At 43.1% G+C, this 19,306-nt stretch overlaps 1 protein-coding gene across 1 annotated transcript; it reads left to right on the forward strand.

Moving 5' to 3' along the window:
* Positions 1–221: 221 nt before the first annotated feature.
* tmem240a (transmembrane protein 240a) lies at positions 222–17,006 on the forward strand (the record flags this gene model as incomplete). The annotated part of the gene is made up of 4 exons (XM_080470564.1): positions 222–1,067; positions 1,462–1,568; positions 5,696–5,904; positions 16,852–17,006. The coding sequence occupies exons 1-4, from the start codon at positions 1,011–1,013 to the stop codon at positions 17,004–17,006; spliced, it is 528 nt and encodes a 175-aa protein (XP_080326690.1). The 5' UTR covers positions 222–1,010.
* Positions 17,007–19,306: the final 2,300 nt, after the last annotated feature.

The following is a 19,306-nucleotide window of genomic DNA, read 5'->3' on the forward strand; positions in this document are numbered from 1 at the left end:
TGCATTTGCAGGTATCTCCACTAAAAATAACGAACCCATAGGCCTACAATATATGCCATAAAAGCAGTTTGCAGTTCTTTCCTTCTCATACCGCCCACTATATGCAATCCTGCACACACACACACACACACACACACACACACACACACACACACACAGACACACACACACACACACACACACAAACGAGCGCGTCCACTGGCGCGCGCACGCGCACGCGCACTGGAGGTGGGAGTGGATGCTCGTGTAGCTGCTGGAAGCCAGGATGGGATAATCATGCGTGTCTGGCTCCGGGCGTCGATGCAGCTGCCGTTGCTGGATACGGACCGGACTCGGGGCGCGGGGTGGGTCTAGTTCCCGGCCGGAGCGATCTGGACTTCGTGTCGATGTTATCGAGTGTTCCGTGAGAGATGAGGGCGACGGTCGTGAGAGGGAGTTGATGCGGCTTTTTGAAGCGTCCAGGCTAGAGAGAGATCGAGCGTTTCCTCAGATGGAGGACGGGATTCACCGGCATTGAGACGCAGACCCGGCTTGGAATAACTTGGGAAGGGGGAGAGAGGATACCGAGGCGCCCCTCGGTGGATATCGCGGGAGCCTCTCTTTTTCTTTTTTTTTTTTCTTTATGTTTTTTTTTTTTTTTTTTTAAACCTGAGGTAGAGGTAGAAAGGCGCCTGGGGGAACGGATCACTTTTGCATCGGTAATTAGGAGAGGACTGCCTCCTTGGAGCGAGCGGCAGCCGCATCCGACCGGCCGGGGGTTGGGTTGGGGAGGGAGGGGGGGCTCACTTGGATGGAGAGGGCGCAGTGAGGGTTGCGAGAACGGCTTGCCGTGTGTAGGAGGGGACGGGAGGGTGAGACCGGGCAGTTTGAAGGAACGGGGAGCCAGGAGCGGCGTGGCGGCTCCATGAGCGGCTCCTGCCGGGACAGAGCGCCCAGAGCCCAGCCGGAGCGTCTGCACCGCCGCGGGTAGAACCCCGGGCCACAGGACGGCGGCCAGTTTGGAAGTTTTGATGCATATGATCACAACCACCATGATTTTTATGATTCTTGGTGCTTCAGTTGTAATGGTAAGATACATATCCCCCCCTTCTACAACCACTGATTTTTTTTTTTTTTTTAATTCTTTCCTCAAAAGGAGAGGGAATAAAACACCTAATAAATGTACCACATTTTGAGATAAGCCACCTTAGAACAGGCCCATCAGTGACATGTGGAAGTAGGTTAGCCTACCTATAATTACCTGCTGTCATAAATAAATAATCTAAGTCCGTTTTGAGGCGAGAGTCTCCCTCTTAGCATCGGGAGGATGTGCCAAGACTATTTCATGTCCTTTTCCTTTACAGTCTTCCCTCTCATTACTCATCATCGTGTGGTAGAATGAAACTGACTGAGTCGTTGTCTGTAGTAATAGCCTAGCCTATTGCTTGACATGTCCCAGCTGACTGGCATGATTCTTTGCAGGCGATAGCCTGTTTAATGGACATGAACGCACTACTGGATCGCTTTCACAACTACATCTTACCGCATCTACGAGGGGAGGACCGCGTCTGTCACTGCAACTGTGGAAGGTAAATACCAGCATCCGCTACACTATCTGGGATAAACATGGTGGTGTATGTTCGCCTCCTTTTTTCCCCTCCACCCTTCAATTCTTAATTGCTGAAGAGGCCTGGGAAGATATGAGCCCCGCAGAGCCCCTCTCATCCCCAGCCTGTTTGCTCGAACGTAGCGGCGGAGATGCGCTCGAACACCGTCTCCATCGCGCGTTTGTGCTCGTTTTTTTTTTTTTTTTTTTTTTTTTAATTTCTTTCAGGCTTGTCGGCTGCGAGGGGCTTTTCGGTCTTTTGCTGCATATACTAAGGTGTGTGTCGGAGCCATAAATAGGTAATGAACCTGGAGCAATACGAGGCCGTTCAGAAAACAATCTGAGCATCAAGTGCGCCGCTCGATGCGCGCAGGCCTGCGTTGCTCCGCTCGGTGTCGCCGAGAATATTAAACCTGCTGCTGGGCTAATTACCGACATATGAGTGCTGGAGCGGCTTAGGAAGTGCTATGGGGCTCGGGGTATAGCTGCTGGGCTGCTCACCAGCCTACCTGCTGTTTGCTGTCACGGTGAAGAGTGGAAAAACAGCAGCAGGACGCTCATTAATACATTCATTTGGAATTCCTGTAGAAATTATTGTTATTACAGGCGATCACAAGCATTTCCCCATCAACAGTTAAATATGTAATACAGCAGTCTAGTCTATGTGGACGAGCAGAGGCACAAATGGGCCTCTCTCTCTGTGTCTCTCCTTCCCTCTGTTTTCAAGTCTCCACAGTGCCACAGGGCATAGCAACAATGTTGGAGCAACATTTTAAACTAAGAATCCTCTTATCAAACGGGCTCACACTCATACAGTCCTCGGATATGAGCCTCTGATTGGCCCATATCCTGCAGCTACACAGCCTAGCTTCAGCCATGAGAGCACATCAGGGCTTTGGGGAGGGAATTTTCACCATTCCTGTTGGTGCAAGCTGAACAGATGCACATTAAAACAAAACAGCAGTCTATAGTGAGCATGCTGCAGTGAGGGGGCTGATGTGTTAGCAGTTCATTAGCAGCACTAAGAATCCACTTCCACTGTGTGTGTGTGTGTGTGTGTTTTAGCCTGTGAATCCAGAAATGGGTCATCATCAATCATATTTGATTAAGCCTGACAGGGGAGGAATAATCTGAGTCAAAGTTTGGAAAGGCCTCTTAGCACAGGCTGACAAATAAGACATGATATAGCCTAATCCAGCCCCAAACATAATAGCACGTTTGGCGACAGCTTTTGGATTAGTTGATGCATCGCTGATAGTTTCATTTTGTAGTATTTAGACAGCAGTGTCAATCTTAGCACCTTTGATGGAACAACAACAACAAAACAAAAAAGTACAGATCAAATGCCACCGGAGGGCAGGAAGAGTGAAACCCCGGCTCCTCCTGTTAGTGTTCAGGTTAGTGGAACCACACACACAGTGTCTTTCACTGACCTGGAAACACTCCTGAATGAGAGCCAGTCATCTGTTTTCACAAAAACAGCAGAAATGTGGGCTACACGGATGAATAGAGGAGAGCTCTGGCTCTGCCAGCCTGCCCTTCCATCCGTTAGGCGTGGAGGTGTCGGGACGCCCACAGCGACTCACCTTATCAGGCTTGAGGACACAGCCAGTGTCATTTTATTTGGCAGCCTACGTGCTCTGATTTGGATGCCACTGGATGTAGTTGTGGTCTCCCTGACAGGCCGATGCTTCATTTATAAAATGCTGCCTTTGTGTTGAGGAAAATAACGAGGAGTTGATGGAAATGCTCTCACTCTTTCCTAAAAATTCAAATTTTTTGTAGTAGAAAATAAGAGCAAACAAGGGTTATTAAGGTGCAGGTGAACACAAAAATACAGACTGTCAACAGGTCAACTCAATGGAAACTTTCCCTTAAACGGTTTTTCAGTAAGTTGCTGTGAAACACTTTTACAATAAAGTATTTGTTGATTGCAACCAGTGACTTGCAACATATTTTCAGAGTAAATCAAAGTTTACTTACTGTAAACTTTTATTCTTAAAACTGTTTTTTCCTTGTCAACCGCAGCCAGTTAATTACTGTAAAAGGTTTGGTAGTGTCTTACAGTGCACATTAAAGTGTCCTGTTCACCTGCACTATCCCTTAGAGTCCCTGTGAGCTTAATAATGAGTTTCTTTTTTACTGCACTTAAACTTTTGTTGAATCTTATGGGATGACTAAAAAGATATTACTATACATTCTTAGCTTAGTTGAGTGGTGTAACAATTATTGCACTTACTCGGTGAGCACACATTGACAACTTCAAACCACCAAATGCTGTCTTCCCATATCATACATTTCAAAAAACGGCATGAATTAAAAACACCTGTTACATATGAACATTACAACTAATATCACTATTTAAAAAGATCAACATGCCATAAGCATGTCGTAAAAAAAGGTCATTGCTGATCTTAAACATTTAAAAGCATGTTAAATACAAACAACAAACATACATATAAAAAAAAAACAAAAAAACAATAGTTGAATTTGTTAATCAGTGGGATTGTGGGGAAGCTGCAACCCAGTGAAAGCTACAGTGTCTTTATACTACTACTAAACTGAAAGTAATTAACTGTGTGGAAAACACAGTAAATTACAGCAAATTATATGGAGGCAATGTGTAGTAATCTTGTTTTATTTACACACATTTGAGCCGTCTTCTCAAAGCTCTCCTTGGGGACACCAAAGAGGGAACCTGAGGGAAAATCTCAGGTCATACTTGTTTTTTCAGGCAATGTTTTGCTGTTAATGGACCGTGGTGGCTGCAAAGCACAGGTGGGGAAAGCACGGTGGCGCAGGTTTGATCCCCAAAGAAGATTTTGTGTTCAATAAGTTACTCAACATAAGTTATTTTTTTGGCCTCACTCGATATGAAACATATCGTATTGTTCCTACGCTACTCTTTCCAGAGATCCTGTCATTTACTCTGCAAGAGTCTTTTTTTTTTTTTGTTAATCCAGTTTATAATACGCAGGTGGACACCATTTATGTGTGTCACAACGAAACAAGACATTTATAACACTATTCAGGTTCAATGATTTAAATCAAATGGGTCAACTCTGACTATTCACTTTTAAAATCTGTCTTGTGCAAATCCCCAAAATTGACATAGCCTCAGTTGCTGTTTTCTTTTTTTTTTAGATTATGAGATGCCTTAAAAAAAATAAATCTCAATTTGACAATAACTGTTGGAACAGTATTCCCCTCATATGCGAGTGCCTCTGTATTCACTTTCAAATCTCTCTGCTCCTCACCTGTGTTTGTCAGACAATTGTCTGTGTTGCTTGGCAGGGGGAAAAAAAAGCCTTCATCCCCTCCTATGAGTGCAGACAGTACCAACACACTATAGCTGTCATATCAAGTGGATGCATTTGTTTTTACCACTGAGTCAATGGCCGAAGACGAGGCATGTTGCACGGTGATTGCCGATCGGTAGCTACTGTGATAGTTTTTGTACTTAACTTGATGTGAAGTTGTCATGCATGCCGTCCCTCAGCTGTGATCCATCAGACAGATGCATTCAGTAATGCACTTCAACGTCAGCTGACATTAAATGTGCATTTTGTCAGCGCAACATTTCCACAGTCTCCTCAACACAGTTCCTCTTGGTGTCCTGTCGGATGTGAACACCTGCTAAGTACCAATCAAGGATTGTGTGACATTTGTGAGAAAAGGATTAAAGTTGTCACGTTTCTCTCAAGTGGAACAAATTAACAAGATATTCACATGACAGCCCATTTGGATTAAATCAAAATGACGTTATTTGTTATTGACCAAGTGGAATGTTGCGCCAAATCCTCAGCAGTAGTCGCTGAAAGACATAAGAAAAGAAAAAAAAAAGAAAAAGAAAATCATCATTCTGTTTTAAGGCCATGCGCGGAAATATGAAATCACAACTCAAGCATAAACTTTTCAGCCTTAAAGTGCAGCCTGGGGACACCCAAGGGTCCTTGAGAGGGTTTCAGGGGTTTCTAGCAAAGTGCGGATTAGTGCAATTTAGAACTCTCCAGACATCCTCCAGGTTAAAAGGAGTGTATATAAAGTACATACGTTCGCACGGTGTATCTAATGCTTCCTTCACATTTTGTTGTCTGTCCTTACCACCAGGCACCACGTCCACTATGTAATCCCATACGATGGGGACCATTCCTTGGTGGACTCTTCAGAAAACTACTTTGTGAGTGACAGTGTGACCAAGCAGGAGATGGACTTGATGCTGGGGCTGCTGCTCGGCTTCTGCATCAGCTGGCTGCTGTTGTGGCTGGACGGAGTCCTACACTGTGCCGTCAGGGCCTGGAGGGCGAGCCGCTACTATGGTAAGCTGGAAAAATGAGCATTGTAGATATATGTGAAGTCAAGCGCAAGTTCAGCAGTGCCTGAATGTCATGCATACAATATCTTCGCCGGCACGTTGCATGTGTGTTTGCGTGTGGGGGTTTAGACTATGTTGTTCAGCCCTGGAGTATAATTTGCTGTCATCAAGCTTAGAAATATCAATTAATCTTCAATATCGCTTTTATCCAACATGAATCTGCAAACACACACACACGCTCAAACGTGTTGGACATTAGAGACACATAAAAACATGCAGGACAGCTGAATTCCAGAGGGGTTGAGTGGCTCCATCCTCCAGTGTGATTACGCAGCTAAATGACCAGACTAAAATGGGAATACATGTAGTCTCACTGGTGAAATGAAATATGTTTTCTCCAACGGCTTGCCATAGCAATTGAACAAAATGTTTGCAGTATGTGATTATGCACCGTGTGGCTTTGCATCTGAAATCACTCGCCAGGTTGACACAGCAGTTGGTAGAACTCTGGAAAATGACCTTGCCCCCCATAGCGAGGCCCAAGTTTGGCTCGTCTTGCTGATTTTCTTCCTCAGTTTACTGCGACCTCTCGAAATATTACAGCGAAAACCTTTCAACTGAGGGATGATTCAGACGTAGGCATATCAGACGCTTCAGCTGAAGTGAATCTAAATTTAGATGGGGTTTTATTTTCTTGTATTTATTTATTTATTTCTTTACTTATTTACTTATTTAGTTGGGGACAGTCTCGATACTTCAATCCAATTCCGCCAATAATCCTCTTAATTTATTTTCAGGAAACAGTGATATTGACATGCGTGTGTAATGGCAGCATCATTATGTGTAATCAAAAAGTTGTGGATATACTCGACTGATTACCTGCTGATGGTATTAATCAATAAGGCAACATAAAACTATGCTTCAATAAGATAAGACAGACTCATGATAATGGAAAAATGGCAAAACAGAAGCTTCAGAGTAAAAAAAATAAGTTACAAAATAGTGTTTTTCTCAACCAGATATTGTCGATATTCTTGTGCATTGATGGGTTATTCTGTCACAGCCCATCAGCATCAGCTGAATTTGTTCTTTTCAGTATCTTGTTTAATTCAACATACAATGTTTAGTGTGACAGAACTTGCTTGCAGCTCATGATTTGTAAATAAGTGCTTCTCGGTTAAACTTAACAGTAACACGTTTTACAGCATAGACCATGTTAAACGTCTCAAAATGTTGTTTGGTTTTACTGCAAGAACAAACTAACAAAACAGTGCAGTGACATGAAATATTAGTCATTCATCTACTCATCTTCAATACTGATTCAACCAATTCAATAACAATTGAAGTAGAAGCCATTAATGTCTTCACTGACAGACTTTTAAGTGGGGCACAAGGCCAACTTTTACCCAAACTGACAAAATGTCAATTCCTGCAAGAGGAGTTGCTACAGGATTTTTTTTTATTTTTTTCCATTTTTGTGGGGAGGTTAATCTAACCACGAGTTTCCCTAAAAATAGAGAAGACACTCATATGCTGCGATTCAGAATTATTGAAAAGCAATCCACAGTGCAAAGGTGGATTATGAAAGAAATCATCTTGAGGTGAGAATGCTTACGTAACACCATCAGTTCTATGAGGGCAAAAGTAGAATTTGTGGAAAGACTTGCAAGCCTGGGGTGTGTGACTGTACCTGCTGAGGGGCCCAAAGTCTCCTGTGATGACGAGAAAGACTTATGAATCTCCCGAACCGCGTCGCTAGAGGATCTCAAGCAGCAATCAGATTTGCCAATGACACAAATAGGCCTTCTTAAAGCCTTAAAATCATCTCTATTGGCTGGCAGGCTGTGCAGGGAGGAGGGGACTTCATTAACGTGGCCTCTCTTGTTGGAGAGCATGAACACTGCTCAGAATCAGCTGGAGCATGCTGAAAGCAATGACCACGAGTGAAAATCACTACAATCAAGCTTGACCTTCTCCAGGGCTTCAAAAAACAAACAAAACTACATGTTGGGATTGTGTCGTATTTTAACAAATATTCTTCTGGGGGCTGTATGGTGGGTCGAGTGAAGTTGGAGGTGTCTAGTTTTCCAAAAAACATGCTTTTGAGGATGATTGTTAGCCTGTAGATTCAAATGTGGGTGATTGATTGTCCTGTGATGAACTAGTAACTAGTCCAGGGTGTAACCTGCCGGCTGGGATTGGCTCCACAACCCGCGACCCTGAATGCGAAAAAAGCAGCATCAAAGTATCTAAGATAATAGCACCATTCATTATTCGTATAATTTACACATGGGCTTTATTTCTGCTGTGACATGTCAAGGACCTGCAGGTGTTTCCCAATTGCTTTCTTTCTGAATAGACAGAGAAGGTGCTTTGTTCACATGAATTAAGCCAAAGAAATATTTATTATCATTGTTTGCCATGCTATCGTTACAGCTTATATCTGTCCTAGTTGTGCAAAGGTCAGCTGATTTTGCCATGAAAAGCAGTAAACGCACCTGAGCAGCACAAATCCGATGATCAGAGTGTAATGCGTCCTATCCAAAAAAACTAACAGGAGCTCAACGCGGCCTGAAGACACGTTCGCCATGGGTGCACAGTGCTCGTCTAACTCGTCTATTACGTCTGCCTGAGTAGCTGTATGTCCCAGAAACGTCTCCAGGATAACCCCAGCATCGGCACTTAGCGCTGTCGCATCGGGTATGCACCCAAAGTTTGTGTGATTTTCACGCTTCAGTCCGAAAAACAAGTAATTCAAGTGAAATGCAAATTTAATATGCATTTGTGAGAATTCAGTAAACTTACAGAATAAAACGAGACCGCCACCAGCTCACAGCGCACTGGACAAATGTGCTGGGAGCTGCTGGAGCTTCTGGACCTCGGGTTCTTTTATAAGACATGTTAGAAGATTTACTGTGGCTGATCATTTTTCATTTGTCACATACGTAAAGGAACTGATCCAGTGAACTAGCAAGGTGAAGTAGAGTCAAAACAAAGGCTGATTTTTCTTCCATCATGTGTCTGTGACCAACTTGGATCGTACCATCGACTTGTGAGCAGCCGTCAGGTAAACTATTGCTCCATGTGACTGGAAGCAGGAGGGTGGAGTTAGAGGCTTTTTGCTTTTTACCTATGAAATCCCAGTAACAAAACAAAGACAGGGGGCTTTCCCCAACACCGCTTTCAGATTGGGTGGACCTTATACCTTGTTCATATTTCCTGTGTATTACAGTTTTGCACAGGCAGAATCTATAAATTTTCTCCACAAGGCCACACTGGCGATGTGGAGCAGAGTGATTGATTGCACATGTAAGTGATGATAAGTGATGACTACATACTGAAACAAGACCAGCAGGCAAAAGTGTCATTTATGCGTCAATGTCTAAATAAGAAGGTGGAAAACAAAATGAAAACACACAAGACTCTGCTGGGATCACATGGTTTCAGTTGTTGCGCACAACAGTGACGACCCCTTACAGAAGGAACTCTGCTTACACTTATGCTTACATTATTCCAGGGTGATTTGGGATTGTGGTCACATGTGGCTATTTGTTTCGCATAATACAACTTGAAGTTGTATCTGTAGATTTCATTTTTAAACAATTGTTTCTGGGTGTGTTTTTGTGACCACACACACATAACGCTTGATCGTATTGAAATCCCACCTGAGATCCCAAACATACCCTATCGGAGGACCTTATGTCCTAACCCATGTGCACAGAAAACTCACTACGCTTTGTTAATTCTTTGAATTCATTATGTACTGTAGCTGATTCCTCCACTGCTCTTCACCCCCGATGGGACGTAAGGCTTAAGTAAGCTCTTTCCATTGCATCCTTGACAGCATGTTTGGCCTCATCTGTTCTTACTCTCTCCAGCTCTGTGATGCGGTCGTGCACTATTTGTCAGCCCATGTTTGAAAGATCTCAAATATTTGTGTTTGGTTGTCTTGTCCACTTTGTGATTGGAGATTTTGTTTGGCCAAAAGATCTGGCATATGCATCTCCGGCATCCATTGTGGAAAACTGTGAGTCACGTCATGTCTGTTTTAACCCCCTGAACTACACAGCAGAAGAAAACTGACAAGTTATGGAAACTACGATCACCAAACTGTAGATGTTACCAACCTTTTGTCAAAGATGTGATGCTCCTCCAGATATATTCCATTGGTGCTACTTATTTCCCGTTCTCTGTTTTAGCTTTTTGAAATATGTTGTATCGCTAACAATTGGCCAACATTGTAAACGAATGGTCTAATTTCTTACTTTCTGATGAGATTTGTTGTTCATTGCATCTTGTTTCTATGGGCTTGAGGTTGTTTGAATAGACGTAGCGCTGTCACCAAGACTGGTTCAAACCCGGCCTGAATAACAGAGATGGAGATATGACTTAATTCTCGCCATCTGTCGTGCTGTTCTGAATGCTACATTCCCACATACCGTGTGTTTAAATCCAACCAAGTGTGATAGTTGCCTCTTAATTTCCTGTCTCCTGTCAGCACGTTTGCGCTCTGAAATATCTGTTTCATTTCTCCTCCCATCTCCTCCTGACAGATGAGGGATGCATGTTAGTTCAGCAAAAGAAAAGGAATGCGGCAGATTTAATGAGACAGAACATGTGGTGTACAGCTCACTAACATCTTTTGGGACGAGTGACTTTGAGTGAAGAAGTGAAAAAGGTTTTCAGTGGCACTACAGCTAAGCAGCTATTAAGACGTGTGTGAAATCATGACATGACAGCATGAGATCCCACCCAGCTGAAGACACGTCAACCGCCGCAGACGTGCTGCCTGAGTTCACCCAGAAGATTGTTCATTGATGAGCTGAGAATTACCAACCCGGATTATGGGTGGTTTACTTTCTCACGGTTGTGAAAGCTTCTCTGGCTTTTCCCGTCCCACCAGGATCAAACTTCTGGATTCTGCTCACACAGTTTGCGCTAAATTTAGAGATGCTGAATACTGACACAAAAACAGGGCTGGAAGGTTCTGTTGGCTCTCCGCTGTATATATCACTCAGCATCAGGGGGAGCTTGTGATGCGGAGGTGGCCTGGATCTCCAGTTTTAAGGATAAAGTAGGTGAGATGTGACCTGGATGCTGGATACGACGTGGAAAAGCTCCTCAGGCGTGACGTGGAAGTGACAGATGACGATCAAAGAAGTGCACTGGTACGAATTCAGGGATTTTTTGGTGGGTTGTTGTTGCCACTCTGATAAATAGAGTGAGACAGTGCTGGTTTCTCTATAAAAAAGAAAGAAGACCTGGAAAGGAAGGAGCCTCCATATTCATTACCAGCATTTATAGAGTGGGGATATGGGATTTCTTTCCCCTTTGGACTGGGTGGGAATGCCCCTGTGTGTGTGTGTGTGTGTGTGTGTGTGTGTGTGTGTGTGTGTGTGTGTGTGTGTGTGTGTGTGTGTGTGTGTGTGTGTGTGTGTGTGTGTGTGTGTGTGTGTGTGTGTGTGTGTGTGTGTGTCGGCTGTGACGTTGGTGCTCGGTCAGACTCGTTTAGCTTCCCCGAGATGAGGAGTGAAGGTGAGGCTGACAGAGTGGGGAAGGGTGTGTGTGTGTGTGTGTGTGTGTGTGTGTGTGTGTGTGTTTGTGTTTGTGGGGAGCAGGATGGAGATGCTGTCACATCCCCACCCCCACTCACACAGTTCAACACACACACACACACACACACACACACACACACACACACACACACACACGCTTCTCCGAGAGCTATAAATAGAATGAGAGAGAGCAGCTGGAATGGGAAGGGAGAAATATACACACACACACTCGCACACACACACACATGGTGCATTGAGATGCACATTGATTCCCACTCCTTTTTTCTCCCCCTAATTCCATCTCTAGCTCCTCCCTCTCCCTCGTCACTTATTGAATCTACTCCTGGTTATTTCCTTTACAATGCTTCCTGGTGCAGCTAAATCTCTCTCTCTCTCTCTCTCTCTCTCTCTCTCTCTCTCTCTCTCTCTCTCTCTCTCTCTCTCTCTCTCTCTCTCTCTCTCTCTCTCTCTCTCTCTCTCTCTCTCCCTCCCTCTCTCTCTCATTGAATTTACGTAAATATCTGATTGCAGAATCTCTTTTGCAAAGACACCGGTGCATAGAAAATAGAAAAAGCACAAAAACTGAAAGAAAAAAAAAAAAGATTTGGCATTTGGCATTAACCTATGCCTCTTGCTTCTCTCCTGCTCCGAGCATAGCAATCGTGTCTCCTGTTTTCAGTCTGCCATTATCATTCCTGCCTAACTCCGTCTCCATCCTTTTATTCAAATGAGAGAAACCTGTCTTCGTTGCCCCTTTTTCTTTGGATACCCTTCAGAGCAGTCCTTGTGGACAGCATACCCATTCACAGCTATAAATAACTCTCTCTCTCTCTCTCTCTCTCTCTCTCTCTCTCTCTCTCTCTCTCTCTCTTCTTCCTTACCTCCCCCCTCCACCCAATGACTCCCCCCCTCTTCCCCATCTCTACCACCACCACCCCCACTGCTCTCTCGCTCATCCTCTAGCAGGGCCATTTGCTTCTGGGTGTTGCTGTCTGGGGCTCTCCCCTCCTTCTTCCATTGCTCTCTGCTCCGCCTCACCGACTTCAGTTTATAACCCAACAAGCACGAATGTTAGCTCTGGTATGTCCACTCCTGCCCAGCCCCACCCCCCCCCCCCCCACACACACACACTCTCACCCTGTTTTTCTCCCCTCCATGTTAAGCACATCACATTCACAATACCTCACTTTTGTTTTCAGACAGACACTGGTTTTACCGAATGCCAGGCTTAATTCTCTACCTGCAGCAAGGTGATTGGTGGTAATTGATGAATGACTGAAATATATACAAAATATAATATATACTGTATTATATAATATATAATATATTGATATATTGACAGAATATAAATGTTAGATGCTTTTGAGTGATGTGTAAGGGATCAAGGGCAATGCCATGGGACACTTGAAGAGATTGACACCATTTACTACCCCCATCCAATATTCCAGTGGTCCAATCTTTTATCTCCTCTCCGTCACTCTGCCCTCACTGTAAAAAAATAAATACATAAAACCACAATTCAGCCTTACTTTCCAGAATTACAAGTTCCAGACGCCACGGAGCCTGTGCTTAGAAGACTTATTAGATACCAGCGTTTCCACTGCGGGGTCCATGTGGAGCACATAAGTCATTGCTCAGGCGGCTCAACATGAGCTGCAAACGCGCTCGTGCAGCTAATTCTGGGCCTTTTTATTTGGTTTGTGTTTAAGCATTGCTCAAACAGTGGGGATGAGCAGCGGAAACTGAGACACTTACCATTTGGGGAGGACCTGTTTTCCAGTTTGGAGCTTTTTACAATGACAATGACAAACAAGCAACGTGGTGGCCTCCTGCAGAGATTCATCACGTGCACAGCATAGATCATATACATCAACCAAGAAGATGAAATGAGGTTCAAGAAGTACAGTTTTTACTGTCAACATAGTTACCAACTTTTACTGCTGTTTCTATGAATCTTTAGTTACAAACAGCAAGTCTATGTTACTGGAGTGGTCAGACGGGGCCGCTCACATGATGGTGTACTGGGTCTCGTCTCAAGCAGAAACATTCTGAATCTGTTCTTGAGAGTTTGCAACATCCTCCCTGTGCTTGCGTAGGATTTCTCAGGGCACCTCCAGCGTGCCATGACTCCCAGTCCAGATTCTCCTGGACTCACGATTGTTAATGTTTATGACATGTTTTTCTCTGTTGTCACATGTGTGTGGTTTCATTACAAAAACAAACCAACAGCACCCACTAGTGGCCCAAGATGAAAACTGCATGGTTTTAAGTATTTCTGCCATTGCCGTATAAAGAGACATCGTTTTCAAAATGTTACTGTGTAAACGCAAAACTTTTCTGGAATTAAAACGCAAAAAAATGATGCGTGTGAACACTTGAACTGTTGTGTAATGTGCGGTACCACTGATTTCCTTCCAATACCAGGTAAAACCATAGATAGTACGACTATACTGATACGATACTGATATTTTGAATGACATACAAATGTGGGAGAGTAAATCTAAGCTTATGTGGAAATTATACCTATTGATCCTTAATGGAGCCTTGTTTATTTCAGTGCTGCGATCTTGGAGGACAGAGTTTCGTCAGTGACTGTGGGCGATATGGGTTTTCCACTGGCTGCAGAATTCCATTTTGGCATCCCTTGGTATTGAGAGATGCCAATCGGTAACTGAGGGGCTCAAAACAAGAGTCAATGGCAGCAGCAGAACAGGTTCTTTAACTGATAAGATGCAGTAAGTTTTTCTCGAGTGTAACCCACATACCACTGCTCTGCTGCTCTTCCCAGCAATGTATGTTTTTCTTCACAAATCTAAAGAGAAAAGAAGGACTTTCCAAGGGTGATAAGATTATTGCTTTTACTGTCACAAGAGTTTGTAAACAGGTTTCCTCACATTTTGTGCCGAGTTCATTTCGTTTTACTATAAAAACTGTCAAATGGTTCACGTTGCACACGAGTTGCTCTTTCAATGCCTTTGCAGGGTGTTTTTGTTTGTCCTATTTTTGTAAACATTGTGTATTCTCAGCATCTCAAACTAAAGTAATTCTTTTAAGTTGGTCAAACATGTTCACCCTCAGTGAAATAATCACATTTTTGGAAATGCAGTATCACTCCTCATGCCTTTTATTGGCCTCACTACATATGAGGTGCTATTTTGCTGCCTGGCATATTTCTAGTTAATGTTAAACATTTTGAAGTATCAAAAATACAAATTCAACATTCATCTCAAAAGCAATTAAATGTTATAAATATGTTATATATATTTTTCAAGATGAATAATTTCTCCTTACAAAATGAGGGTTAAAATAGAAAAACAGAGCGTCATATCATGCAGGGAGAAACAGAGCGACCGATGCTCACACGGAAAACTAATGTATGTAAACCTCGCCACCAGTTCATAATGTTTATTCTACAGGAGTAATTCAGACACACGGAGAAGCTCAGACTTGTATTTACATTGTTTACATTGAAAAAGAGTCTGTTCTCAGCCAGGAGATCAGTCCTCTGTGCTGCCGGTTGTTGATGTGTCTTTTCTGCTTCTCACTGGATTTAGAGACAGAAAACCAGACTAAGATGGACTTTACACTATTGTGTGTCTTGAGAGTGCCGTCGAGCTGCTCGGCTTTGGTGTCTTCGAAAGTCTGCATTCGATTGTTGCTGGTCTTTTCTCTACAACTACGCATGTGAGACGATTTATGAAAGTGAGCTATTAACTGCTCAGTTGTCTTGTTGTTTGTTGCATACAAGTGTTCAGTTGTGTGCATTGAAAGTATTCCAGTTGAATATTTGCTTGAGGTCGTGGTTTTCAGGAGGGGGGTCAAAGAGATTCAGGTCCAAGACGTTTGCAGGAAACTGCATATTGCCTTTATTTTGAAGGGTCTTACTCTTGTATGTTGACGACAGAGATTGTTTCCACCATGGTTTGAATTCACTGGAAATCAGAGCAAGGCATTTGTGGCCTTCATAAAAGCTAAATCAAATATCAACAGTTTACATTATAGCTGAAAACATTTTGTTGTTGTTGTTATTTGTTTGGACACTCTGACTTCCCCCCACAATCCAAAATGTTAGGGTGACTGATGTGTGAGTGATTGTGTGTCGTTGTTTTTGCCCTGTAATGGACAGGTGACCTGTCCCTGCTGTTTCCCCAATGTCAGATTAGACCGGTTTGCATAAAGTGGTGTAAAAGACAAATGGATGGATGGGTATTGCATCCATCCATCCATCCATCCATCCATCCATCCATCCATCCATCCATCCATCTTCAATACTGCTTAATCCTGTGTAGGGAGCTGGAGCCACTCCCAGCTTTCAATGGGTGAGGACAGGATACACCTGGACAGGTCTCCAGGACAAACACAGAGAGACAGACAACCACACACTCACATCCAGGGGCAGTTTTAGGGTTACCAATTAATGGATGGGTATTCAAGCTTCATTTTTACAATTGCATGTGTGTGCTTTTTGTACTCTTCACATAACAAAATGATTACAATAACTCTATTTAATATATCTGCTTGAAAAAGAAGCCTGGGCTTGACCATTGACTGTTTAAAGCTTCAGGTATGACATCCAACCTTGGTTTCAGTAAAATAACTTAAGAACCACAATACTAGATAAAGCTGTGAATACAGATGTGGCATGATTGAATCCTGTTTTATTAAAAGTGGCTGTCATGATCTGTTTATTTGGATTAATTCCGTGCTTAATCAACAATCCTAATATGCTCCAATTCACCTCAACTGGCTCCTCTCTGTGTGGAGTGGTAGCAGCTCCATGCTGAGTCTCCCCCGGATGGTTGAGCTCTTCACTCTATCACCATGTTTACCATTGGCTGATTATCAAATTACACAAAAACTGCAAGAAACTCTTTCATTTTTAAGAAATGCCATACTAATTGTGTATTATCACATTATTGGCTGCTGCTATTACATTTTCAAAGGGTTTTTGAAAATAATAAGCCAATAATGTAATTTATTTGATCAAATTATTGACAATATGCTATTACATCATTGGCTTTATTATATTTAAAATGGCCAGGAGTATTACATTATTGGCTATCATTGGATACTCTAATGCCACAACAGCTCAGGTTGCATCAGGAAGGGCTTCTGATGTAAAAACTTGCACCACATCAAACATGTGGCATAATTAACTCAACTGTGAGTTCACGATATAGACAAAGCAAACTATTCCAGACCTTTGCAGTAATTTAGTATTGATTCTAGTAATTAATTACATGGGCTTCAGGACAGTTCTCATATTTTGAGGTCCTGTTTCAGGGTGAAGGTAAAGGTTGGGTTGTGAGTTTCAGTTTGGGGTTAATCTCACTTATTCTTTATTATGATAACATATTATGATCCCGACCCTCCCTTGTTGTCTCCTCTTTCTCCAGATACGCCTTCCTGGTCGTGGCTGCCTCAGTTCTGCAACCTTCGAGACCTCCGTCGCCGAGCCCAGCTCAGACAGCTTGAAGACTCCAGTGGCAACATGGTCCACATCAAGCAGAAGCTCTACCACAATGGCCACCCGAGCCCACGTCACCTCTGACTCTAAAAAAAATACAAAAAAATTAAAAAAATCTCCCCAAGAAATTATACTTCAAAAACAAAAAAATTATCTAGACTCCCTTCCCCCTGTCTTCCCTTAACCCCCCCCCCCCCCCCCCCCCCCCCCCCCCCCGTCCACACTCCAAAACACCTTGAGCCCTTTCTTCCCAAACTGCCCCACGGCCAACTGTTGCCTCAGAGACCCTGGAAAACTGCCCTACTCTTCATAACGTGGCCCTCTTAAACCCCACTCGACAGGACTTTGTTATGATTCCACTCAGTCCACTGTCAGCACTTAAAAATCCCCAAACAGAGCAAGATGACAAATATTTGTTGCCACTGAAATCTTGTCTTATGTCCACGTCCACCCTTGTGGGAGGAAGAGGGGGGGGGGGGGGGCGGGGGGACAACATTTTTAAGGGTGTTTTTTTCTGTATAGAGACATTTTCTGTGTTCATTGTTAAACTTGGCATGCTCTTTTAGAACAGGGTAAGATGTGGGCAGTGTATGGAACGGGGCGGCAAGATGAGTGTCAGGATTTTTGTTTTTCTCTCTCTCAATTGGGTGGTTTGGAGACGATGGTGGTGCCGGATTGGGCGAACGAGACTAGTGGGTGGGTGGGGTTTTTTTTGTGACAGTTAGACTGCTGCTTCTGTAAATAGTTATAAATATGGGCAAGTGGGATTTCAAAGTCTTTAAAAGGGGGGTGTGTGGGGGATTTTTGTGTGAGTCGTTGATCAATAGAAAAACCTAACGATGGACTGTGTGAGTAAAGAGTATAGGAATGAAAAGGAAAGACGCGTCTGTTTGAAAACTGGATGTGAAACCATGTGATTTCTGCTAAAAACACAGATTAATTAGCTTTGTTACTTAGTGAATTAACTGAATGTATTATTTTTTTTTTTCCCCTGTAAATATGTGAGGGGGAGGGGGAGCCATGCAGTGTGGTTGCGGTCGGGGTTCTCTTTGCTATATTATCATTGTTTAGTAGACAAAAGGAGGAGAAACAAATGCCAGCCAAGATGAGTCAGTTCAACACACACACACACACACACACACACACACACACACACACACACACACACACACACACACACACACACACACACACACACACACACACACACACACACACACACACACACACACACACACACACACGTTCCCCCAATGTGCTGGACAGCACAGTTCAATTTTCTTTATCCAATTCCCTCGCACTTATCAGGAGCAACCAGCCTATCAGCAGAGGGAACCCTCACCCTCACCCCCTCCCCGCCCTCGCCCTCTCTGTCCAGACATTGCTGTTGTGAGGATGAAATGTCTGTTTTATTAAAAGTGCCATTGAAGCACAACAGTGACCTCCGATGTTTGATTGTGTCATTCCAATCATATGAGCAGAGACGTTAATACATTCTCATAGCGAGGGGTTATTCCAGAGCACCGATTATACAGAGAGGTCCTGCCGACAGCTTCGGTTCAGTTTGTTACAATTCAAATAGGGATTTCAAAAGCACTGACTAACAACACTTCTATGATGACTAACAATGCCACTGACATCCTGATGCAACTGAGCTAAACCCTCAGCTATTATCCAGTGCCTTATTGTGGCATGCTCCAAAGGCAATGAGGACATTTATTATCATTCTTATTCCAAAACATAACTACTTATATGTCTGACAGTTCTGCTTATATCAAAAAAAATCAGTCAGACAGTAAGAGAAAAAAAAAGGGTTTCAGCTGTACAGGATCTTCATTAGGGTCCTATTGCTGATGGTGTTTATGCTCATGTGCCAAGTCTGAGAGCCGGAACCACACATGTGGTAATTTGCCCGTTTAACCGTAATTTACGGTTAAATGTCCAACTTCATAATCTTTTATGAGGCGTAACAGTTAAATCATGTCAAGATACACGAGCAATAATCAGCAGAAATCGGGTAGTTCTTTATATACAAAATGAATCTGTTGCATTTATAGTTTGACACAAAAAGCTTATTTAATCATTTTAGTTTGTTAGCAATTCAAACATGTATGGTTTGTATAAATATTACACTATTCCGTTTAAAAAGAAAAATAATAGAAAATAATTAAAAAGAAAAAATTTCCTCTTTCAGTTGGCTGTGCCCACCTTGAAGCTCTCTGGCACCCCCCAGGGGGAGGCCTACCACACAATTTGAGAACCACAGAGTTTATGTCTGTGCATACAAGCAAGGTTTTCAGTTGATTTATTAACTTATGTAAAGCTTTCACTATAAGCTTGGAGCCTATTTTGGGGCAAAATTACGGAACAAATCCTTAAAAAAA

This window comes from Lipophrys pholis (assembly GCF_963383615.2).
Source record: "Lipophrys pholis genome assembly, chromosome: 8".
NCBI classification, from domain to species: Eukaryota; Metazoa; Chordata; class Actinopteri; order Blenniiformes; family Blenniidae; genus Lipophrys; species Lipophrys pholis.